This window comes from Mus musculus, chromosome 10 (assembly GCF_000001635.26).
Source record: "Mus musculus strain C57BL/6J chromosome 10, GRCm38.p6 C57BL/6J".
Lineage (NCBI taxonomy): Eukaryota > Metazoa > Chordata > Mammalia > Rodentia > Muridae > Mus > Mus musculus.
The window spans coordinates 14,709,130-14,734,504 of NC_000076.6; the positions used below are offsets into that span (position 1 = coordinate 14,709,130).

General features: G+C 36.3%; 1 protein-coding gene and 1 long non-coding RNA gene across 3 annotated transcripts in view; one reads left to right on the top strand and one right to left on the bottom strand.

Moving 5' to 3' along the window:
* 1700016L04Rik (RIKEN cDNA 1700016L04 gene) overlaps positions 1–25,375 on the top strand; it is a 53,411-nt gene that overhangs the window by 3,521 nt on the left and 24,515 nt on the right. Inside the window, exon 2 of the long non-coding RNA NR_045824.1 lies at positions 10,698–10,913. This is a non-coding gene — a long non-coding RNA (RIKEN cDNA 1700016L04 gene). The remainder of the gene's footprint in view (positions 1–10,697; positions 10,914–25,375) is intronic.
* On the bottom strand, positions 6,497–9,085 carry Gje1 (gap junction protein, epsilon 1). 2 transcript variants are annotated; one of them, NM_029722.2, is made up of 3 exons: positions 8,981–9,085; positions 8,120–8,302; positions 6,497–7,685 (listed from the first exon to the last, which is right to left on the bottom strand). In NM_029722.2, exons 1-3 carry the CDS (start codon positions 9,017–9,019, stop codon positions 7,290–7,292), a joined length of 618 nt encoding a protein of 205 aa, NP_083998.1. In that variant the 5' UTR covers positions 9,020–9,085; the 3' UTR covers positions 6,497–7,289. The 2 variants fall into 2 exon arrangements, with proteins under 2 accessions (NP_083998.1, XP_030101219.1); XM_030245359.1 differs by lacking the exon at positions 8,981–9,085 and having other exon boundaries at positions 7,011–7,685; positions 8,120–8,400.

The following is a 25,375-nucleotide window of genomic DNA, read 5'->3' on the forward strand; positions in this document are numbered from 1 at the left end:
TGTCTCACAAGATACAGGGAATTGTTTTAATTCTCTTGTATTTATTTAGACTCACTTTACGACCTATAATATGTGCTATGATAGACAAAGTTCTGTAGGAGGAGTAGAAGAATGTATACTTCGGATACATTGGGTAGAATTTTCTGTAGCTTTCTTTTTTTTTTTTTTTTTTTTTTTTTTTTATAATTAAGCTAATAATTTTATTTTTTTTTCCATTTTTTATTAGGTATTTAGCTCATTTACATTTCCAATGCTATACCAAAAGTCCCCCTTACCCACCCACCCCCACTCCCCTACCCACCCACTCCCCCCCTTTGGCCCTGGCGTTCCCCTGTACCGGGGCACACAAAGTCTGCGTGTCCAATGGGCCTCTCTTTCCAGTGATGGCCGACTAGGCCATCTTTTGATACATATGCAGCTAGAGTCAAGAGCTCAGGGGTACTGGTTAGTTCATAATGTTGTTCCACCTATAGGGTTGCAGATCCCTTTAGCTCCTTGGGTACTTTCTCTAGCTCCTCCATTGGGAGCCCTGTGATCCATCCATTAGCTGACTGTGAGCATCCACTTCTGTGTTTGCTAGGCCCCGGCATAGTCTCACAAGAGACAGCTACATCTGGGTCCTTTCGATAAAATCTTGCTAGTATATGCAATGGTGTCAGCGTTTGGATGCTGATTATGGGGTGGATCCCTGGATATGGCAGTCTCTACATGGTCCATCCTTTCATCTCAGCTCCAAACTTTGTTTCTGTAACTCCTTCCATGGGTGTTTTGTTCCCACTTCTAAGGAGGGGCATAGTGTCCACACTTCAGTCTTCATTTTTCTTGAGTTTCATGTGTTTAGGAAATTGTATCTTATATCGTGGGTATCCTAGGTTTTGGGCTAGTATCCACTTATCAGTGAGTACATATTGTGTGAGTTCCTTTGTGATTGTGTTACCTCACTCAGGATGATGCTCTCCAGGTCCATCCATTTGGCTAGGAATTTCATAAATTCATTCTTTTTAATAGCTGAGTAGTACTCCATTGTGTAGATGTACCACATTTTCTGTATCCATTCCTCTGTTGAGGGGCATCTGGGTTCTTTCCAGTTTCTGGCTATTATAAATAAGGCTGCTATGAACATAGTGGAGCATGTGTCCTTCTTACCAGTTGGGGCTTCTTCTGGATATATGCCCAGGAGAGGTATTGCTGGATCCTCCGGTAGTACTATGTCCAATTTTCTGAGGAACCGCCAGACTGATTTCCAGAGTGGTTGTACAAGCCTGCAATCCCACCAACAATGGAGGAGTGTTCCTCTTTCTCCACATCCTCGCCAGGGGTGAAATCAACCAAGTGGAAACAAGAAGAACTATTCAAAGAATTAACCAAACGAGGAGTTGGTTCTTTGAGAAAATCAACAAGATAGATAAACCCTTAGCTAGACTCACTAAAGGGCACAGGGACAAAATCCTAATTAACAAAATCAGAAATGAAAAGGGAGACATAACAACAGATCCTGAAGAAATCCAAAACACCATCAGATCCTTCTACAAAAGGCTATACTCAACAAAACTGGAAAACCTGGACGAAATAGACAAATTTCTGGACAGATACCAGGTACCAAAGTTGAATCAGGATCAAGTTGACCTTCTAAACAGTCCCATATCCCCTAAAGAAATAGAAGCAGTTATTAATAGTCTCCCAGCCAAAAAAAGCCCAGGACCAGACGGGTTTAGTACAGAGTTCTATCAGACCTTCAAAGAAGATCTAACTCCAGTTCTGCACAAACTTTTTCACAAGATAGAAGTAGAAGGTATTCTACCCAACTCATTTTATGAAGCCACTATTACTCTGATACCTAAACCACAGAAAGATCCAACAAAGATAGAGAACTTCAGACCAATTTCTCTTATGAACATCGATGCAAAAATCCTTAATAAAATTCTCGCTAACCGAATCCAAGAACACATTAAAGCAATCATCCATCCTGACCAAGTAGGTTTTATTCCAGGGATGCAGGGATGGTTTAATATACGAAAATCCATCAATGTAATCCATTATATAAACAAACTCAAAGACAAAAACCACATGATCATCTCGTTAGATGCAGAAAAAGCATTTGACAAGATCCAACACCCATTCATGATAAAAGTTCTGGAAAGATCAGGAATTCAAGGCCAATACCTAAACATGATAAAAGCAATCTACAGCAAACCAGTAGCCAACATCAAAGTAAATGGAGAGAAGCTGGAAGCAATCCCACTAAAATCAGGGACTAGACAAGGCTGCCCACTTTCTCCCTACCTTTTCAACATAGTACTTGAAGTATTAGCCAGAGCAATTCGACAACAAAAGGAGATCAAGGGGATACAAATTGGAAAAGAGGAAGTCAAAATATCACTTTTTGCAGATGATATGATAGTATATATAAGTGACCCTAAAAATTCCAACAGAGAACTCCTAAACCTGATAAACAGCTTCGGTGAAGTAGCTGGATATAAAATTAACTCAAACAAGTCAATGGCCTTTCTCTACACAAAGAATAAACAGGCTGAGAAAGAAATTAGGGAAACAACACCCTTCTCAATAGCCACAAATAATATAAAATATCTCGGCGTGACTCTAACGAAGGAAGTGAAAGATCTGTATGATAAAAACTTCAAGTCCCTGAAGAAAGAAATTAAAGAAGATCTCAGAAGATGGAAAGATCTCCCATGCTCATGGATTGGCAGGACCAACATTGTAAAAATGGCTATCTTGCCAAAAGCAATCTACAGATTCAATGCAATCCCCATTAAAATTCCAACTCAATTCTTCAACGAATTAGAAGGAGCAATTTGCAAATTCATCTGGAATAACAAAAAACCGAGGATAGCAAAAACTCTTCTCAAGGATAAAAGAACCTCTGGTGGAATCACCATGCCTGACCTAAAGCTTTACTACAGAGCAATTGTGATAAAAACTGCATGGTACTGGTATAGAGACAGACAAGTGGACCAATGGAATAGAATTGAAGACCCAGAAATGAACCCACACACCTATGGTCACTTGATCTTCGACAAGGGAGCCAAAACCATCCAGTGGAAGAAAGACAGCATTTTCAACAATTGGTGCTGGCACAACTGGTTGTTATCATGTAGAAGAATGCGAATCGATCCATACTTATCTCCTTGTACTAAGGTCAAATCTAAGTGGATCAAGGAACTTCACATAAAACCAGAGACACTGAAACTTATAGAGGAGAAAGTGGGGAAAAGCCTTGAAGATATGGGCACAGGGGAAAAATTCCTGAACAGAACAGCAATGGCTTGTGCTGTAAGATCGAGAATTGACAAATGGGACCTAATGAAACTCCAAAGTTTCTGCAAGGCAAAAGACACTGTCTATAAGACAAAAAGACCACCAACAGACTGGGAAAGGATCTTTACCTATCCTAAATCAGATAGGGGACTAATATCCAACATATATAAAGAACTCAAGAAGGTGGACCTCAGAAAATCAAATAACCCCCTTAAAAAATGGGGCTCAGAACTGAACAAAGAATTCTCACCTGAGGAATACCGAATGGCAGAGAAGCACCTGAAAAAATGTTCAACATCCTTAATCATCAGGGAAATGCAAATCAAAACAACCCTGAGATTCCACCTCACACCAGTGAGAATGGCTAAGATCAAAAATTCAGGTGACAGCAGATTCTGTAGCTTTCTATTAATTCCGACTGATCTGTGATACAATTTAAGTCTGAACTTTCTCTGTTGATTTTTACTTTGGGTGGATTTTCTGAGACTAAAAATAGGGTATTGATATCTGGGGTATTGATTGTCTCAGCATATGTCTGACCTTTAATCCACATAACTGTTTAATTTACGAAATTAGAGGCTCAAATATTCAGCAAGTGCACTGATACACTTAAAATTGTTCAATCGTTATTGGGTCACTTGACTAGTATATAATGGTTGTCTTTTTAAATTTTGACTTGAAGTCTCTTGGCTTGCTTACAGCAACCTGATTTGTCTCTATTTACTTATTACTTAGGCTAATATTCTTTGAGTCTCAGTCTCTATGCGATTTTCTGAGAGATGTGTTAGGTCATTTTTTCTTCTCTCTATTAGTAATGGTGCCTTTTGTTTGTTTGTTTGCTTTGGGGGGGGTGCTTACTGTACTGAAATCATGGATTTTATGGATTTTTCCCTTTTAGGAAATTTATTCTATCACTTGCTTTCAGTTGTATTTCCATATATAATTTAGAAACCACTTGAAGATATTTATAAACATTTGCTGAAATTATATTGGGCTTATAGAACTATTTGAGTCAGTATCAGAAGTTCTAAGTGATTAAGGCTACCAACATAATTATGGCTATGCCCTGCTTTTTTTTTTTTTAGAAAATTCTTTCAGGATTGCTACATTGTTTTTATACCTGTCTGTCAAATATTGTGTGATTTTTTTTCCCCTGTGTGTTTCCTGCCTTTTAGTCTATTCAAAAAGGTAATACTTCTACACATTTAAGTATTTTGTTGCTGATTTTTGTTGCTACAGTGTTTTCTTGATGCATTTCACTATTCTTGTAGGTTTTTTTAAAAACAGAATTTTCTATGTACTGCTGCATGAGTGAAGATGATTTCTAAGCTGTATATCTGCATATCTTTTACTTTGGTCTTATTAAATTTATTGAAGAAATCATTCAGCATATATACTTTTGTTTGTTTGTTTGTTTTTGCTTTAATGAGCTACAGTTCAAATTAAACCAAAACAGTAAAAGGGGAAATTTTTCTCTTGCTGAAATCATGAGGAAAATTTTTCATTCTTTCAATATTATGTGGTGTTTCCAAAGATTCATTCATGTATGTGTATATGTATTTGTGTGTGTATATGTATATATGTAATCAAATTTAGGTAATTTTCATATTAAGTGAAAAGTTTGATTTTGTTTATTTTATCAGGAATGACTGTTATATATAATCAAATTCTTTCATTGGCATCTGCTAAGACGGCTATGTGGTTTCTTCTTTATTCTTTTAACACAGGTCAAGCACATCAATTCCCTTTGAGTGTTTATAAAATGTCTCTAATTTCCAGGATAAACCCAACCTGTTTAATTTGTACATACATAGCTGGCTTACATTTGCTTATTTTTTGCTGGGAATTTTGACACCAAAATTATGATACAAAATTAAGCTGCTCTAATTAAATAAAATAAAAATATTTTCCAATCATCCCAGCACAATCATGCTTAAGAAGCTAGGAGGCTCCTTTTTCTTTCTTCCTAAAGAGATGTTGCAGTGTTCGCTCTTCTTCAGACATCTGACGATTTCCACCAGAGGCCGTCTGGATGTGGAATTTTCCTTATGGAAGGGACTTGAATTTGAATTTTTAAAATAGACTTAAGTATATTTGTAATTTTATGTATTTTATCAGTTTCTCCTGTCTAAGTAATATGGGTTTCAAAGACTTTCTTCATCTCACTAAACTTACTGTTAATTAGTCAACTACTCTTATAATCACGTTGGTGTCTATCACTTTTTGTTTATTATAAGGCTGATTTGTTTTCCTTCATCATCTAAAACTGTGTAACTGAAAACTTAATAGTTTTAGCAAGATTCTTTTAACCCGTTTTCTCCTAACTTTCATCTTTCTATGTTTTGTGTGTTTAGTTTCATCCTTATCTTACTTAATCTTTTTAGCTAGTTGTTTTGATAATTTCTTAAAGTGAGAAGATAAATATATTTATAATTTTTAGTGACATAATATAGAATTTTTATAGGCTTCCAAACACTGTTTTAATTCTTTAAACAAATTCCAGTAAATTCTGTTTTCAGTATCATTTGGTTATTGTACATTTTAATTTCTGATGCTTTGTCTTCATTATTCCATGGATTATTATAAATTTATCAGTGATTTTCTGAAATATTTAGACACTTACTAAATACCTTATTTTTATTTTATTTACAGTTTACTTTCATTATGACAGGTCACTACTCTCTAGATGTATCATTGGACAATAGAATGTGACCTCCTCTGTTTACCAATTTTTGCCTTTAAATTTGACCTAGCAATGTAGTACACATTAAATAATAGGTCCTCCGTAGCTATTTGTTCAGTGAAACAAAGTTGGATTTGCTTCTGTGCTTCTATGTATAGCTATATCAATGGTTTTTAAAATCCTAATACAGAATTTTTAATATCAAGTATAAGCTAAACAGTGCTTAATAAAAATTCCAAAATTTCAGTATCTGACTCTGTGTGGCTCCCTACCAAAGTGCTGGCCAGCATAAAGCATTAGGACATACAGGATTTTAAATGACACGTGCTGAGGATGGTTGTTGATAATACAGGCAATAGAAAGAAGTACTCTGATATTCTGCAAAGTTTCCTATGGCATGATGCCAAAACTGTTGAGGAATTATAGTTTCATGGAAACAAAATTTCCATTTCAGTACTTTTTAATATGAAAGTTAATTGTTGCAGAGGATGTATGGAAACAACAAAAACCAAGGAAGCCATACACAGTGTTATTCATAACAACTCTAATTTATTCGGCAACTATCTCCATAATCATTTAATATTGATTCCAGCAAAACAATATGGGTTTTAATATTTAAAAATTCAATTGCTTGCCTTCTTTGAGTTAGTGATTAAATTATATGACTTTTAATTAATTTATATTTTGTGTTTAAAGGTATATTTTACACAAATGCAAAGATAATTATGTCTTTGGAGTTAAAGACACATGTTTCAGTGTGTAGGGAAAGAGGTAAATTCTGGTTTGGTTGTGTGACATGGCACATAAATATCATCTCTGAACATCAAATTTCCAGTCTTTAATCTACATAAGAAGTCTCTTTGGCCAAAAATAAGGTGATCACTTAAAGTATTGTACATGAGAGAAGCCTGTACATTTAGTATTTTAAAAAATGAGCTATCGCCAGTTGGTGGTGGTGGTGCACGCCTTTAATCCCAGCACTCAGGAGGCAGAGGCAGGCGGATTTCTGAGTTCGAGACCAGCCTGGTCTACAGAGTGAGTTCCAGGACAGCCAGGGCTATACAGAGAAACCCTGTCTCGGGAAAAAAAAAAAAGAGCTATCATTAGGCTTACATGTACATTATTACATAATAAGTTATACCATTACAATAGGAGGAAATATTTGCTCAAAAACACCTAGTTTAGAACTTGGTATCCTATTTTCTAGTATACATAAATTATAGACACACTAAAGTTTAAAGAACATTTGGAATTGAAATACTTGATGGGAAAATTAAGTATAAATGACTGATAGGAACTATGGTATGGTAATAGGCTATCAACCCGGTCATCGTTTAAAGAGAAAACATGATCTTCTAAATATGATCTCAAAAACCTCAGCAACACATAATACCATCGTGATCACAGTAAATGTGTACATTGCAATGAGGAAAATAGTCTTTTCAAAGTGCTCTGGAACCATGCATTTTAGAATATTTGGTTTTTTACCAAGAGATTCAGTATCACACAAGTATATCGGCTTCACTTGGAAGCCGAAGAGGTGAATCTGAAGCCAGAATGCGAACACCTCCAGGCTGATTCTTAACAAGACCGAGAGGACGTAAATCACAGTGTACACGGGCTTCTGAAGAATGCAGTCTTGATTGATGCTTTTGCATGCAGCATACAGGTGGAAAATAGCTCCAGGAAGCAGGACAATCACTAGCTGCAATGCCCAGAACACCTAGAGCATACCAGAACTATTTTAGTCAAATCAAATAAGCAAAAACCAAAGACACGTGGAGAATTTACAAATTCATCAAGGGCTAATTTAAAAATTGTACATTTTTGCAAATACCTAATAAAAATGAAATATGATGAATAAATATACTGGTGCTGACATATGATTTTAGAACTTTAAACATAATGGCGGTTGGAAATCATATTTTATTATCACTGGTATCTGCTAAAGAAATGGTAAAGTACTTTATTATAATAGCTGATTTATACCTTTATGCTACATATGCTGATAGATAATAGAATATTGGATTTAGAAGAAATTTGTTACATCTTCTGAACTATCCATTCAATAAAAACATAATACATTTCTCAAAACTGTAGAAGAAGAAACTCTGAGTATTGGAGAGTCAATGTTTGTGTGTGTGCCAGAAAGCTTACTTGGGGAGTTATTGGCCGGAACTGATTGTAACAGAACAGGTTTATCTCTCGCTTGTCTGGGTCACAGCTGAAGTGCAACGCCTCATTCCCGTAGACAGCAAAGCCCAGCACTCCGAGGAAGAACATCCGCACTGAGCCGAAGAAGAGAGTGTGGAACTGGCCGATCACAGTTGGAGGCTTAACCTGTTGGTTTTGGAGGGAAAAAATTAGTTGGAAACAAACATTTAAAAAGGACAATTGGGAGGATGTATTCATGATCCCATTTTAAAAAGAATTTTTAAAAGGTTGAGATCTGAGAAGTTTTTAGCAAGATAGACTCTTTGAGATGGTCAAGTTCACGGTTAAGCCCTCATTATGACATCATTATTCCACTTTACGCATAAATTATAAAGTACACACATCAAATAGAGATCTACTGCCAATAACATGGGTAAGTTTAGAAATACTTTAAACAGCTTTGAATGTGAGGAATACTTCCTTCTCTTGTAATCCCTTTGAAATAAAACCATAAATATCTTAGAATGTCTGATTTCCTCTTTTGGAAGATGAGGTGACAAATACAACATTAAACTTAGAACACATACTATCATAATGACAGAACAGTATTTATTTAGTTTTGGCAAGTGTTGTTTTTTATACTTAATATTGAATTAAGAGTGTGAGCTACTTTAAAGCATCAATGGATGAATGTACCTCAGAGTTAAATCTACCTGTAATTTAGAATTCAGAATATTTTACAGCAGATGGTTATTTTATTTTCTTAGTAAATGTATAGTAAATATATTCATCGCCACACATGCCAATTGATTTAAAATACACAGACAAATAACCATGCAATTGATTTTCTTGCTTGCTACTTACACATCCTTCATAGAAGTTCTTGATGTAATTTAGAGACATCTTTCAGGAGGTGTTATCCTGGCATCCCCGTGGGCTGTTGCTGAACTATGCTGTCAGATTGCTTCTACCAGAATCAAACTTTTACATTCTCTCTTGACTTGTTCAACAGAAACCACCTATGTCTGCAAATTTCTCTCCCCTCCTCCTTTTCCTTTCTTTTTTTTTTTCGTCATAGATCTCTGGGGCCCTAGTCAACTTTCCTATCACCATCTCAAAACAAAACAAAAACAAGGAAACAAAAGCAGAGGGCATGTGGTCAGTCTAATAATCCCTTGACTTGCAAGATCAGCAAAGCCCGCCAGTCAGCCAGGAGTGCTAGCAAAGCAGGCCAGCAGACAGATGCTCTGAGCACCCAGGGGCCCTGCAGTCTCTTGAGAATTGCTTAGATGTAAATTGGCACACCGTGTACTCTAAAGTGTTAACATGGTGTGTCCTAAAGTGCATGGAAATAGTTCTGATATTTTTTGGTTGGCTTTCAGAATATATTGCTCATTTCTAGGAGGTCTAAGAATTTGTAAATACAGGCTTATGATAATTATTCCAATGCTGAATATTAGCAGTGTATCGTTATATGTATCTTTGCTGAATACTTGCAAGGGATGTGGAAAAAGATGTCTCTATTAGGTCTCTATTCTAAAGAGTCATATGTAGGGTGATAATCAAGATAAGACTAGGGTCTAGCTTAAATCATAACAATCTACCTTTTCCTTTTGTTCTTTAATAGATACCCTGTTCACTAGCTATTGTTATTGGTGCTGGAGTACAGCACGGACCTAAACAAGTAACTATGTCTATCTAAACCGGATACTGTTATTTTCTCCAGAGCAGGAGCAATGCACAACCTGGGATGACTCATCTTCTTTTCTCTTGTGATATTCTGAAGGTTAACTCCAGGCCTTTTGCTTGTTTTTTTTTTTCCCCCAACAATGGAGAAATGACATTATATAGAATTATAACCAATGGGCAAAGACAGTTACATTCTTGAGTAACAGTGCTGGTCTAGGAGGAACAACCAAAACGAGCAGCCTAATGATTGGTTAGAAAATTAGCTCATATTCTTATGTCTTCAGATTCAAAATATGGGTATACTTTAATTCCTTTCTAGAAAGAGAAGTGTAAAAGCTTGTACGGTTATTTTTGGGAAGGATATCTGTCTTTGGATTCTATCTATGGACAGAAATAAATGATAATGTTTCATTAAATATATACAGTGTCATCTGTGAATCACTGCCATTCCTGTGTGACTACTGGTTCACAAAGGGAAAGTCCTGATCTATAAATGTTATATATTTACTCGTACCCTCCAGAGGAGGGTTGTTTATTGGGTGCTCATGTGGGTTTATTTACATGCAGGTTATTAAAAACACAGGTTAAGCAGTGCCTAGGCACCTGATCAGTGGGTGGTTACTAATGGTAAATTAAGTAATGCCAGTTATAATAACCCAGATGTGAGAAATAGCTTCTACTGTTTCATCTTAAGCCATGGGACAGAGGTATGGGTACTAAAATAAGGAAAAATATGTCCAAATTCATATTCTATTATAAATATTCTACCACAGATACTTACATCTCTTTTTACTGTTTTCAATATTTTGCCAGGATGCTAAATGTCCTGTCTAATAGCAGACTTGAGCTATTATACCTGGATGTGGCTTAGAGATTTCTCTTTTTATTCTAGAGTCTGAAGATGCAAAGGGAAATGTCTTCTTTCATTCACCACCCACAGAGAACACTAAAGCAGGCCTGTGATCTATCAATTCTTCCACCCCACCTGAAAGAGCAGGAGAATACAGCCATCACTGCTGCACAAGTTTGGAATGCACATGGGAAAATATTGCCAGTTGGAGACTTTATTGCTTAACAGAAATGGTTCCCAGTTCCACAGCTAGCTATGGTTTGTAGCTCTTCAATGGCCTATAACTCTGTACTCTGTTCTTGGCTGAAAGCATCTTCCCTTTTTTATTAGGAAAACAGTGGTTGTGTTTCCTTAACTGCTTCCCGTCAGGAAAAAACCAGGGAACAAATAGTCTTATAATTTGACCAAGATTTAGCTCTTTAACCCATACCAGCAATTCTTTAGCTACTACTGTCTTTTTTTTTTCTTTTTTCTTTTTTTATATATATGAATGTTTTTCTGCACATATGTATGTGTCTCACATGCATGCTTGACACCTGCATAGGTTAGAACTGGGGTCAGACCCCTCAGAACTGGAGATTGACTACTGTTAACTGTCATGGGGGTACTGAGAAGGGAAACCAGGTTCTCTACAAGAGTACCAAGTGCTGTAACCTGCTAAGCCAGAGAGCTTCTCTTGTTACATTCTTAATCCCCCCACCCCTGTTTCTGTGTATGTGTGTATCAGATGTATACACTTAGCTATTTTTTTTCTTTTGTTTCTTCAAGACAAAGTTTCTCCTTGTAGCCTTGGCTGTCCTGGAACTTGCTCTGTAGTCCAGACTGGTCACACACTCACAGAGATCTGCTTACGTAGGCATCTGGACTGCTAGTATTAAAGGTGTGTGCCACCACTGCCTGGCGGAAGCTTAGCTTTTTAATAAGTCATATAACATCTTAAATTCTTACTTTTCTGTCCTTATATTTATTTGCTACTGTTTGTGGAAATATAAGTTTTGTGAGACCATGCTTTGAAGATTCTTAGCAATCTTTTGTCTAACTGACATGACCATTACTCATAACAGAGCTACAATCCATAGAGCCACACCGAGAGGTTAGGTAGAGAGTAAGGAACTTGGTCCGGGGCAGGGAGATAAATATCCTTAAGAAAAGGAATGAGCCTACATAATCTAGCATCAGATGACCAACAGAAAATGAACTTGATGTCATTGGACATTCTTCATTTTATAATTCATGTTGGAGCTTTTTGAAAAAAAAATAATAGCATCTAACTGTCATCCCTCTATTATTTATCTGGAATCTGGATCCCTCTCCCTCTCCCTCTCCCTCTCCCTCTCCCTCTCCCTCTCCCTCTCCCTCTCCCTCTCCCTCTCCCTCTCCCTCTCCCTCTCCCTCCCCCTCCCCCTCCCCCTCCCCCTCCCCCTCCTCCTCCCCCTCCCCCTCCCCCCCTCTCTTACCATACAGGTGTGTGTGTGTGTGTATGTGTGTGTATGTGTGTAGTGTTTCTGTGGGATTTCTGTGTGTGCAAATGACTCAGTCTTTGTGTCTATGTCTGTTTTTTGTGCCTTTTTCTTTTGTTCTTTTCTGTCTGTTTTGTTTACTTCCAATGTATTAGTTTTTACTTTATCTCATAATGTTTTATTATTATCCCTTAGAAGTCTTTTTGTTTTCTGATGAGAGACAGAAAGAGTATGCATCCAGATGGGAGGGGCAGTTGGGAGGAACTGGAAAGTGTAGATGGAGGGGACCTGGAATCACGACATATTATGTGAGAAAATAAGGTATTTTTGGTAAAAATAAAAATTATGTGAGAAATATGAAATACCAATGAAGGAATTAAAAATGTTGGAGATAAATGAAGGTAACCTATATTTAGGTACTAGAGTAATTAATAGTGCTTAGGTATCTACATGACCAAAGTTGGTGTATAGATTCTGTGTGATCTCAGTAAGACTAAAAAAATAACCAAATATGGAAATGTGAGACCAAGCCCACTAAATACCAAAACAGTCCACAGCAACAGAAACACCCCCAGATGCAATACATTCCTTGATTTCAAAATGTATTCAAAGTGTTAATAGTTAAAAGAGCAGCATGAATTGGCATTAACAATATCCGTAGTAACCAGTGGACCAGAATACAGAATCTGTGGGTTTTACACACGTCAATCTTCAGCAGATGCCAAGCAAATACAGTGTAAAAATAGAAGTCTTCACTATGAGTAAGAAACTTGGATATCCACACACGGAAGGAAGAAGACAGGGACCTAGTCTTGAGAAATACACGACCTTACAATGAGTGGAAGACTTTAAAAGAAATTGTGACATTGCCAAAGAAAAGCTTCTTGGCATAGCTTTGGCCAAGAATTTTTGGACACAACACTAAAGACTGGCAAGTGAAGTCAAACCAGAAAGTGGTAACACACCAACAAGAGTGTTAATCGTCAATGCCTGATTGTTATACTCTGTACTAGTGACAACAAGAATTGTTTTTTGGTGTTCACGTGTATATAGCTATTAGACATATTAGGCTACATTATAATTGTCTTTTTATGAAGAAAACAAGATAGTTTAGCTCAATAGATGTGAATTTCTAAATGAGACAAGAAAGATCTAATTCAAATGTGATTTCCTTATTAGGCTACACTGTATGTCATTACCTTAATGTATTTTCATTTGCAAATTTTACATAAAACTGTACAATGCATTATGGCAGGAAGAAAAGTATTTTAACACAGATGCTACAGCAAAGAGAGTTGATCGTGAATGTGTTATGGTTATAGTCTCTACTAGTGACAACAAGAGTTTTTTTTTTGGTGTTCACGTGTATATAGCTATTAGACATATTAGACTACATTATAACTATTTTTTTATGAAGAAAAGAAGACAATTTCGCTCAATATATGTGCATTTCTAAATGCGATCAGAAAGATCTTATTCGAATGTTATTTCCTTTAGGGGGCTACATTGTATGTTATTACCTTGATGTATTTTCATAAGCATATTTTAAATAAAACTATACAATGCGTTATAGCAGGAAGTATTTTAACACAGACGCTACAGAAAAGAGAGATAATCGTGAATGCCTGATTGTTTTACTCCATACTAGTGACAACAAGAGTTGCTTTTTTTTTAGTGTTCACGTGAAAAATAATTTAAAAATAATATGTATAGTTAGCTTATATGTCAAATATATAGACAGTAAGATGGTGGCTGCCAATGGGGAAATGAAAGGGAAAGTGGAAAGAAAGATTACAATGCCTATTCTGGAAAGTTAACAAGGTGACTTAATAGCAATGTAACTACAAACATGTAGAAATTAAACACTTGTAACGGGTAACTTGTTAGCACACATCAGTCTTATAGGCAGGCATGGATACACTAGTAAGCTTCGCTGTGATTAACAATATGTGTAAATATGAAATCATCATGTTGTTCACCTTAAATAAATATTATTAGTTCCCAAATTCCTTGAAAAGTAAGTTGTTAATGTGTTTTTCTGTCTATCCATGTAATTTTGTGTGTGTGTTCTTGTGATTATTCTGTAATTTTTTTCATTCATTCAGTAATCATTGAGCACTTACAGTGTCAGCTGCTGTGTGAGGTGTTTGGAATATCTAAGAAAATGGTAGTCCTTGAATTCAAAGAACTTAAAAGGATATAAGAATGTGTGGGTCAGGGATGGAGAGATGGCTAAGTGGTTAAGAACAACTTGCAGCTCTTCCAAAAGATCCCAGTTCAACTCCTAGCAGCCCAGTGTAAGTTCCAGGGGATCGCATGCACCCTTATGACCGCCACGGGCACTGAATGCATGTGGTGCACATATACACATACAGGCAAAATACTGACACACATAGCAAAAAATCTTAAATGGAGAATGAATGGCTATGTATCTATTAGGGTGTGTGTATGTGTGTAAAAACATGCTGATGGTTTGCTTAAAATAGACATGATTTGTATTTAATCTTTCAGAATATGGTCATGAATTATCTGGGATAATTTTGTATCTAGCAAACAAGGGGAGATAATCTCAATATAAATTTCCCCTCTAACATTTTTTGACTTTCAGTATTTGCATTGTGCCTCAGTAATTTACATTTCCCCTCACATGATAGCAGTGACTGTTGAATAGGGTAGACTAGAGATCAATTTAGGTACTCACAATAGTGTGCTTCCCAGAAGGACAGCTGAGATAAGGCAATCTGGATAGCTGCCTAGATTCATAAATCATGGTCCTTAACCAATTCATATCTCACTGAAATCTCTGACCTGCCAAAATTGGGTTTGTCTTTCTACATGAATAATTTATATTTTCTGGAATGTAATTGGGGATGGTTTAGTGAAAAGGCCAATAACCAGCAGTGTTATTTTGGGGAACTGATTTAACCTTCTGAGGTACGCCTCCTTTTCCCCAGGAGGAAAGGACTGGATACTACAGTCTAAGTAATCTCATAATTCTGTGGTCTTAGGAGCTTAAGTATTTACTACCATAGTGCGACGATTGCTTGATGTTTGAGATTTATTGACAATTATTTGTTTGGTACCAATAGTTTCTTGTTCTAAGGCTGAAGTGGAAGGTCCTGTTTCCCATCATTCTGGGGAGTGTGCATGTTGACTATTCCTCGACTATCTGGTTTCTACTTTTATAACACATGCAACTCTTCCTTGTTGGATTCCTCATGATTATGATCAAACTCCAAGGAAAAATCCAGAAGACACAAGTCTATACCACTTTCCTGATATTGCTATTATTTAACTATCTATGTTGAATTTTTATTTTTTGTTTCTTCATCCTTAAAATGGATAAGACAACTCTTAACAGAGATGCTATGATTAGAGTTGTGAATTATGTACTGTCCCAAATGGTATCTGACACATACATACTTGGTTTCTCAATAAACAACACTTCAACTACTGTTTTGAAGGTAATTCCTTATTCTATCAAGCTTAGTAGGAATTATGCTAAGTAGTCTTGAGATCTCTGTCCTAGAAAATGGATTAATGGGTATAGTGGGAGGGAGTGAATTCTTTAGAGGGTATGTCTGGGATGACAAGGACACATCTCTGCTCTTCTTTCTATCTTCTTTCTATACTTGCTTGGTTTTCTACCACGTTACAGCATAGGATGTAGGCCTTTGATTGATGCCAGATTCATTCTTTTAAACTACCAAGTTTGTGGTATTATGAGCTCACTACATTGTAATTTAGGTAATTTGTGGCACGTTGGTCTACTTTTTCCACTATGGAGTCCTGAAACCACAGATAGAACCTAGACCTAAGTCCTTGGATATTTACCTCTCTAAGACCTAAGATAGAACCTAGACCTAAGTCTTGTATGGGACCTGGGAGAATGGAGCTGAATGATGCAGACTTAAGTCTCATTCAATAGCCCACTTTATTCAGAGCATCAGACAATTTATACTCTGTGGGTCAATGAGAGTCACATGAGTAAAGTATACAGTCACATGGACAAGCTACAGGTGATTGTTTGGTAAGCTGCATGAGGCAAAAATGTAGAAGCATATAAACAAATAACAATAGCCAGTTGTAATGAGCAATCTGAAGTAAACTCATCCTTATTTACCACGCCAGGGAGAAGCAGGAAAGCACATTTCAAGAACAAGTCCGAAGGTAGAAGAGACCGAGGTCAATAGGCTCCTGTTTGCTTGGAGTTTTCTTACAAGCACTCAGAGTTCCCTTACAGTTCCATTCTCGGACTGTGGTCCTACATTTGTTATATTATGTTATTTCTTAAACTCATTTCTAAACATAGTATCTATGAAGAAATTTAATTCACAAGTTAGGCACAGTGAGAGTTTTTTTTTTTAATATAATAACTTCTAACCAAATAGAAAATGTAGCAAGATCTTTTGATAAAAGTTCTGTGATGTGGTTATTATTTCTCACAAAATATGTAGAGTGCTCAGTGCTCTTTACATATCGGGATAATTCAGCTCCTAGATGATGGGATGAGTTGTGGGAAACAATTCAGGCATGCGCGTTAGTGTTAGGTGTCTGTTTCAGAGTTATTCTGAGCCTAAGCACCGAGATACTGACACAATAGTCGATCTGGTAGGAGAGGCAGTTGCTAAGTGACTAATGCAAAGTTAGCACACACAGAGAAGGCACACAGATGGAAGGATGATTGGCTCACAGAGCAGGAAGCGACGAGGCCAGAGAGATTTTGTCATGCTACTCTGGGGGCTTCACAGTTTAAAACCTACACATTGTTTTCTTTTCGGGTTTTCCGTGTAATAGCTTTGGACAGTGGTTAACTAAAGGTAACAGAAACTGTGAAGAGAAAAAGTCTCCAAAGCAGGAAGTGATGTGCTCTGTCTTAGCAATAGAAAATGAGGACTGTAGCTGATCTTTATGCATTTTTTTCAGTATCTTTTATCTTAATAGTTAACATATAAGCTCTGGAGTTAGAATTTTTACATTATAGACATATTTTATCTCTACGAAGAGGTCAGCTGCTATATCCTTTGTGAACGGGGGTTTTATTGAAGCACTGTTTTATTTACTTACTTATATATTTCTCTTATTGTATTTTGGTATAAAATAAGAGCTGAATCACTGTGACAACAAATAAGTGGCCCATGAAGGTAAAGTACTCACCATGTGGACCATAAAGCAAAAGCCTGTAGGCCTTTCAGAGCCCTAGAAGCTGAGTTTAGGACTTGAAAAAAAAATCCTTTTTTCTAGTAATGATGTCAATATTTTTCCTCTTCTTGTTTAAACAGACAGAATATATTTTAGTAGCTGTTTTAATATATTCTCCACTTTCATGTTTTTTTTTATCACTAGGTCTCTTTCTTGTGATTGATTTTTATCATTGTTAATTACGTGTTGTAGCTTTTAATAAACCTGGTGAATTTCAACTGGTTGCCTGGCTTTGCAAATTTTATTTTGTTGGTTGTTGAACTTTATAGTCTCCCTCTAAATATGGTTATAATTTGTTCTGGCATGCAGCTATATTTTTTAGATTCTGATGAATAGTTTTGAAGCTTGGTTTAAACACTGTTAAGGTAGATTTAGATTTGCTTTTAGTGTAGGAAAATTTAGGCTCACAATTAAAGTAAAATTCTACTTAGGATAGTCACACATGAATCAGGGATGGGCATAAATCCTGAGACATACACTGCTAATGCAATTCAATCAGTGTTCAAATACCACAGTGTGCACTTACTGTGAACCAGCTAGGATGGCTATATCACAGGATGATTTAATCTTATGGGTACACTGCTGTATGAATGGCCCATAATTGACCCAAATGTAGTTTTCAGTGCATGAATGTATTCTACAAAGCACATCCTGAATTATGAGGTATTTCCGTTCTGCGAATACAAACTGTCTCAGGACATAAACTACTTTTAGTTCTTTGTGTTTTAAATATTTTTTGTTTTTATTTTGGGGAAAGGACATTTCTACTTAGCAACCTAGGCTTCTGTAAGTTTGTGATCATCTTGTGGCTTCCCTGAGTGCCAGGACTACAGGCACTTTCTATTATGTCTGTCTGTCTGTCTGTGTGGTAGTTAGAACTCAGACCAGTTCTTTCTCAGGCTTTGGCTAGGTTTTTTGTTTTTTGTTTTTTGTTTTTTGTTTTTGTTTTTTTTTTTTTTTTTTGTCATATATGAGACCAGCCTTCAGCAGAAGCTTCTAGCAGACCTGTCTGCAGGTCTCCAGAATTCCTCCTGCTTACTTGCTACTCCTACCGTACTAGTTTTGGCAAACCAGGTAGGTACCTTTCAAACCCCCTAAACTGACTTGTGCTTTCTCAATTCATGGAGATGCCTAGGACCTGCTAGGGTTTCCTGTTCCTGAAAGAGCTTGGAAACAGATGGACAGAAGCTGATGTATTCACAGTTTGCTTGTTTGTTTCTTCTCTTTTAGTGAAGTTCTGCACTGTTTATTTTATAAGGACTTGGAATCATTTACAGTGATTGTAACAGAAGGTTGCTGTTGTTGGTGTAATATCCTAGTTTTGAAAGCAAAACACCCATCTATAGCACTACAATTCTCCCTAAACAGAGAACCCTTCAAATTGATTTTGTGGTTCTAAGTATTCTAATGAATTAAAATTGTTGAATATGCAATCACAGGACAAATATAACACAATTTAGAGATATCTTTTATAGAGTAGGTGAGACCAAGATCTAAAATGAGCAATTTGACAGGTCCACATAAGTGTGTGTGAAGGGGTGTATGGTCAGTATTGTGCCAAGCTCTAAAGGTTTTCTTTAAAAAGGCCAAATTCTTTCTAGTTCTGAGTGTTATTGTTTGTCTCATTTGTTTGTACTATTTTTTTTTCTTTAAGAAGGAATGGGGATTTTATTGGAGGACTAGTACACAGATATTTCAGTTAATTAGTGATTAGAATTTTGCAGGGGTGCAGCATGAGTGTGCCAGAGGGCATGCATGAAGGTTAGAAGACAATTGGCAGAAGTTGGTTCCCTATTCCCACCATGTGAATCCTGAATATCGAACACAGATTTCTGTTTGGTATGTTCTCCATTGTATTATATAAAATTAATCCCTCACTTAGGAAATGCTAAGCTGACATCCAAGACAGTTGCTATCTTGTATTTCAATATCTATTTCCCAATTATACTGAAAACACTGTAGTCTATTTCTGAGTTTCAGCTTATAGTGTGTAGCAGGAAAAATTGTATGATGTACCTCCTAGGGCTTCTATTAAGATTATATTAGATAGTCTGTGTGAAGTGTTTAGTTTCATATGTGAACATAAGTACCAGATTAGTAAAGAAGTACTATTGTTGATTTCTTGTGATCACTACTTGTAAGTTGGTAATTTGCCAATGTGACTTGGAGATTAAAGCTTTCAAGTGCCTGTTATGTCTAGAATCTTTGGTTTTCTTTGTCTGGCAAAATCAGAAAAAATTATCAGGCGATCACCATCTGGATCATTTCTCAGGATTAGTCATCAGCAACCAATAGCCCAAACTTAGTAAGACAACCCTGTGTTATGAGGGTAACTTTGTCCAAGTGTGGTGAATGGTGAAAGTCCTCTACCTCCATACTACCCCACTACTGCTGTGAATATTGGCTGGTGACAGGGACAACAACATCTTTTTCTGAGCATAGCTATCTTTTGAGGAATTGTCAGGCTAGTTTATGTTCCTCCCCAGGGGTGTCTTGTGCAGGTAATGGGCTGATGCAGCCCTAGTGCAGTTCAGAACAGTTCAGAACAATGCTCAAGGGCTACCCCAACTCCAAAGACCCTCTTTGTATTGTCCAAGATTCCAGGCAACCTTATCATAAATGTCTCTTCCTTTGAGCAGTCTTCCCCATTTTATTCTACATCCAGTCTTGAGGGGACTGTTCAATAGATATTCTGTACACATCCTCATCCCAGGGTATGTTCACATGAAGGTAAATTTAAGACATTTTTGGAATGGTCAGTTTTCCTTCACTTTACAAATATCTGCGAGAGTCAGTTTTTAATGTTTATTTAGGTTCACTGTAAATTTTAGTCCACAATCAATGATGGTTCTGTTGCCCTGTGTGGGTGATGAGGCAGCACTCTGGAGGAATTATGTAGCAAAACAAATTGCAGTTGAAAGAAGTTGAGAATCAGGTTGGAGAAGTCCTTTTATCCCCTTCATGGCCATGCTGCTAATGACTTGATGACCTTCCAGTCCCAATTATCCCAGGCTTTGCCACCTCCTTTCAGTGCCACAAAGAGGATTCAGCTTTTTTTGGGGGTGGGAGGAGTACCATCCAAACCATGTTACACAAGGAGCATGGGTATGACATGGTCAAAATAGAGGAGATACTACAAGCTGAATGTATGCATACTCTCTCTGCTTAGTTCTCTATAAAACTTGATACAATCTTCCCATTTAGAACAACAGTTGTTGCACAATCGTTGAAACAGTTTATTTGTCTTATTCCTGTTTCTTAACTGCAGCAGCCTCTACCATCTTAATGAGTCTGAAAATGTTTTACACTTTTACTTCAAGTGATAAACTTATAATACCGATGTTCCTGAATACTTCTATATCTGCTGACTCAGGCCTATAAGACAGAGAAAGGACATGAAGCACATGTCAACAGAAGGGCAAGTGTGAGGATGACATGTTCAGAATCCATAAGCTAGCAGCTCAAGGCTGCGGAGGGGCTCACCCTTTAGAAGAGGGACCACTTCTAGTCTCTCAGATCCATGTCATCATCTATGACTTTGATTACTGAGAATATTTCTTATAATTCAGAAGGTCTTAATAAGTAGAGACTTTAATCCATTTTGACCTACGTGTACTTAAGCCTGAAGCACAGAAGAAGAAAATCATCCACTTTTATCTTGATAATCTGTCTTGAATTGTAATCTTGATCTTGGAGAGCTTTTATCTTAAACAATCCCAAGTTACCCTTGGCACATGAAGAATTTTGATCCTAAGGTAGGTTTTGATACATAAACAGTATCTTTAAAAGTATGTAAGAACTGCAAATCAGTGACAGCCGAAGACACATTAGAGTTGAAGTATTAACTATTCTTTCCAGCATAGATTTTTACAATATCACTTCAAAACATTGTAATAACCAAAGAGCTATTGAAGTTATGGTGTCTTAGCTGGATCACTTAGACTCATTGATAAGGAAATCACATTTCTCCTTGTGCCAAATAATAAAATGTTAAATCTGTGAATGTTCAATTTGTTTTCCATTGTTTGACAAATGGAATATCTGTAGAACTCTCTCTCTCTCTCTCTCTCTCTCTCTCTCTCTCTCTATATATATATATATATATATATATATATATATATATATATATATATATATACATGATGGCCAATGCAAAATTATTTACACAAGTCAAACTTAAGTGCCTGCACTTAATGCTTCCCCATTGTCGGCATGTGTATCTGACTTAGTTTCAGTTTTCATCAATGTAGATTCTATATGTGATCAATTGGTATCGCTATGCTATTGATTTGTTTTCATTTTCAACTGTCACACTCAATGAGAGACTGCAAATGCTGCTTGCTTTAGAGTGGAGAAAAGTAACTTCTAGCTTAACAAAGCATTATTTTGTAATGACTTAATATTTGGAAATATGGAATCATATTTTGAATTCCTGAGATACAACACATGCTTTTAATTTATGATATGCTTTTAGAATTGAACGTCATTTCATGTAAGCAGTCTTGTATGTGCATAAGCTTCAAGTTGCAGAATGAAAAAAATCTCATACTCAGTTGTTGGGCCATCATGAGATCTGCTCTTTAGTCCTTTGGGACATGTTACTAGGGAAAATCCACCTTAAATAATAATGAAGTTGAAACAATTTAACTTCTTGAAAGCTGATTAATGCTTTTCTCTGTTATGAACACTTAATTTATACAATATCATTGCTCTCTCTTGTAAGGAAAATTGAGCATCAACTTTTCTATGTATTTATATTCACTATACATTAGGAGTGTGCTAACTTTTCTTTATAGTATTGATAGAGATCTTCTGATGTAGGTATATAGGAGTTGATAGGATATGGAGCCATATATGTGTGATGATTATATTAATGCTCTACTTACTATAATTGATATTTCTGAGTCCTATAGGCTAAAAGAATTAAAAGCATCTCCTACTCTCTCACAGTTTTAGAGTGAACAGTTTTTCCAGATGTATTTGTCAATAATACTTCTTAAGGTACAGTTAAAGGATCAGTAAGTATCCTATGGTGACTTATTCATAGCAAACTTTGTTGTACATAAAATGAGTAGAAACCAATCCCATAATTTGTGCTTGTAACTGGGATCCAAACAGTTTAGGATACAAGTTTATGTGCAGCAAGTTTCTATAGCAATGTTACTATATAAAATATGCACATGCATATGTGATTCATTCATTTATGAGGTGGAAGGCTGCTATCAATGTTAATCATAATGATCCTGGTAGATGTTAATAACTAGTTAAAGGCCATTATGTTAAAGACAACGATAACTTTCAAAGCCTATTTAGATAAAATTTATAATAATAGTAATCTGAAAGATTATTTATGCCAATGAATTAGTTGCAGTAAAATATAACTCTAAACTCTTAGTGGAAGAATGAATGGACAAGAAATAAAAAAAATGTGTTCTAATGTTGCTTGTCTAAATATATCTCAATAATTGCCAAGTAATGTAGAGGGACCTTGACCAAATTTAAGATCCTGGTGGAATGAGTTGCTTAGAATTGGTCCACAGAGCAGTTCGGAATCAAATGCTATTTCAGACACAGCATGGGAGATTTCTCTAGAGTAGTAACATTTCAAAATGCAGGAACATCATCAACCTTGTAAATGTTGAAGCTGTTTCTCAGTCGATGGATGGTCTTAAGTTATTTGTCTTTCCTGAAGGAGTGTGGGAATAGGACCACTTTCAGGCCTTTGTTTGTGCTCAAATAAGACTTTAGTAACTACATATTCCCTTAGAGCTAAATGTTCCATAAGAAGTTTGCTGTGATTATATTCAATAAGCACTTCTGTCTAGATGTAATTTAATGGATGTATATTCTTATAAACTAAGGGTACAAAGAGAATTATTAAAGCTATTTTTTTCACCAACCAAGTGACTTAGCATGCGAAGGTGCCAAGCTTGAAGTCCCGAGTCAGATCTCCAGAGCCCACATGGTGAAATAACTCCCACAAGTTTTCCTCAGGCCTCCATGAGCTTTCTCCATGTACATATCCATATACAAATGTGTGTGTGTGTGTGTGTGTGTGTGTGTGTGTGTGCACGTGCACATGCACGCGAGCATGCACATGCACAGAGTAAATCAATTAATAAATATAGACTGTCACCTCCCTGACTAACTTTATTAATTGATCACTTGATCATTTGACTTAAAAGCAGACATTACCTTCTGAATGTTTGGAACATTTGACAATATCCAGTGAAATACAAGGCCACTTCATGTCTTTTTATAAGTTGGGGAATAAAGAACAGGACACTTTATTTAATTGGTAGAAAAATCGAAGAGACACAGAGCTTAGTGATCAAACAGCTCTGAATGTATCAGTAAATGTAACCTTTCAAATATGACAACTCTTTTAAAATGCACATAGACATATATGTCTTGGTTGACATATAGTACTTCAGCAGTGTAATATTTGTATACAAATTGTAATAATCACATTATGTTCAGTTTCTGCCATTAAAACAAAAACCTCTGAGATGAGTAATTTAGAAAGAAGAAAAAAATAGCCTTTTGTTGTTGTTGGCACGGGACATTGTGGCCTATGAACCATTTAATTGTATTCACTGTCAATGTGCTGTTATAATTGTCCTTTGTTTTGCTTCTTACTCTCAAGAAGGTTTTCTGTTATTATTGTATTTAATTCAATACGTTTACAGACACAAATATACGTTTGAACTTGAGAGCTCACTGATACCCATTTATTAACTTGGTACCTGCAAAACGAACACTGCTCACACTACAATTTCTCAGCTACTGTGTTGGTTTTTTTGGGGGGGAGGGTTGTTGCTACCAACATCAACAAGACATGTAGCTATATGATCATTACATGTTCCTGTATATGTCTTAAAGTATCAGGAAATTGAAATATCACAGTGTACTCAATGAATCGAGAGGGTACAGGTAAATACAACGAAGGATGAAGGAAGCATTCTAACTAATAAACTGAGTTTGATTTAGTGGTGGAGGATTTTAAGAAATGTATTTGTATGATTTATCATTCCTATTCTATCAAGAACAATTTTCATTGTTTGAGAAACAATTTTTGATAAAAGAACTGATTACTCACTAAAATGCCCGGATCATGTAGTTATCAGAAGGAGAGAAAGAAAAAGGGTGATAGAGATGATTATAGTCCCAAAGGAAAAGGCCTTTACCAGCGAAGACTGTCCTCAAGGAACATGACAATTTATTTTTCTACTTGGGCTCATTCAAATTCCTGTCTTCTCTAGTAGGACCATGCAGGCTATATGCAATGGACCAAATTCCTATCAGCCCTTTAACCTCTGCAGAGTACTTTGTGACTGTGCATATTGGCTTTGAGGGGAACGTCCTATTTTATAATTGAGATCTCCAAGCTAGAAACCTCTGGGGAATTGGGAGGGATGGCATGGGTGAGCGAATGCAGCAGGATTGTACCACAGGGTGATTTCTACGAAACAAGAAAGTACACGCTGTGGAGAGAGGGCTTGATAGCAGTATTTTTGAGTCTGTTTATATTTGCAAGTATGAAAGCCTCCACGTGTAAAGGTAACATTGTAGACAATTATCTTTTATGTTTATGGAAATCCTTCCAGTGTTTACATATATGTTCATGCTTTCAAATTTGGCAAATCTGCTTGTTATACTTGTGTATCATAAGTAAGGAAAAAATAAAACGTAGCTCTTCAAACTGACGTTTCACTTGTGTTATCAGTGTGTGGTTAATAAGACATACAGAGGTCTTTATTTACTTTTTTCATACTATGTTATGATAATTCAACAAGGTTTAGAGAAGAATGATTAAAAACAGCCTTTACTTATTTATTTATTTATTTATCTGTTTGTTTGTTTATTTATTTATGTGGCGTTTCAAACTAGCTCCTTTGTGCTGTGACATTAATCAGTACTTGAAAGTGAATGGCTGGGATGACATTCTGGCCACAGAACAGTCCCATTGTCATTCACTTGTTCCACTGATTTGGTTATGGTTTGATTTTAGTCTGTTTCTGAGATTTAGAAAAGGAAACCAGCACTCAGTAGATGGCG

Coding starts and splice junctions, on each gene's coding strand:
- Gje1 (XM_030245359.1), bottom strand. CDS start 8,374: ATGAATACATCCTCCCAATTGTCCTTTTTAAATGTTTGTTTCCAACTA. Junction 7,686..8,119: donor TCCGGCCAATAACTCCCCAA/GTAAGCTTTCTG, acceptor GGTATGCTCTAG/GTGTTCTGGGCATTGCAGCT.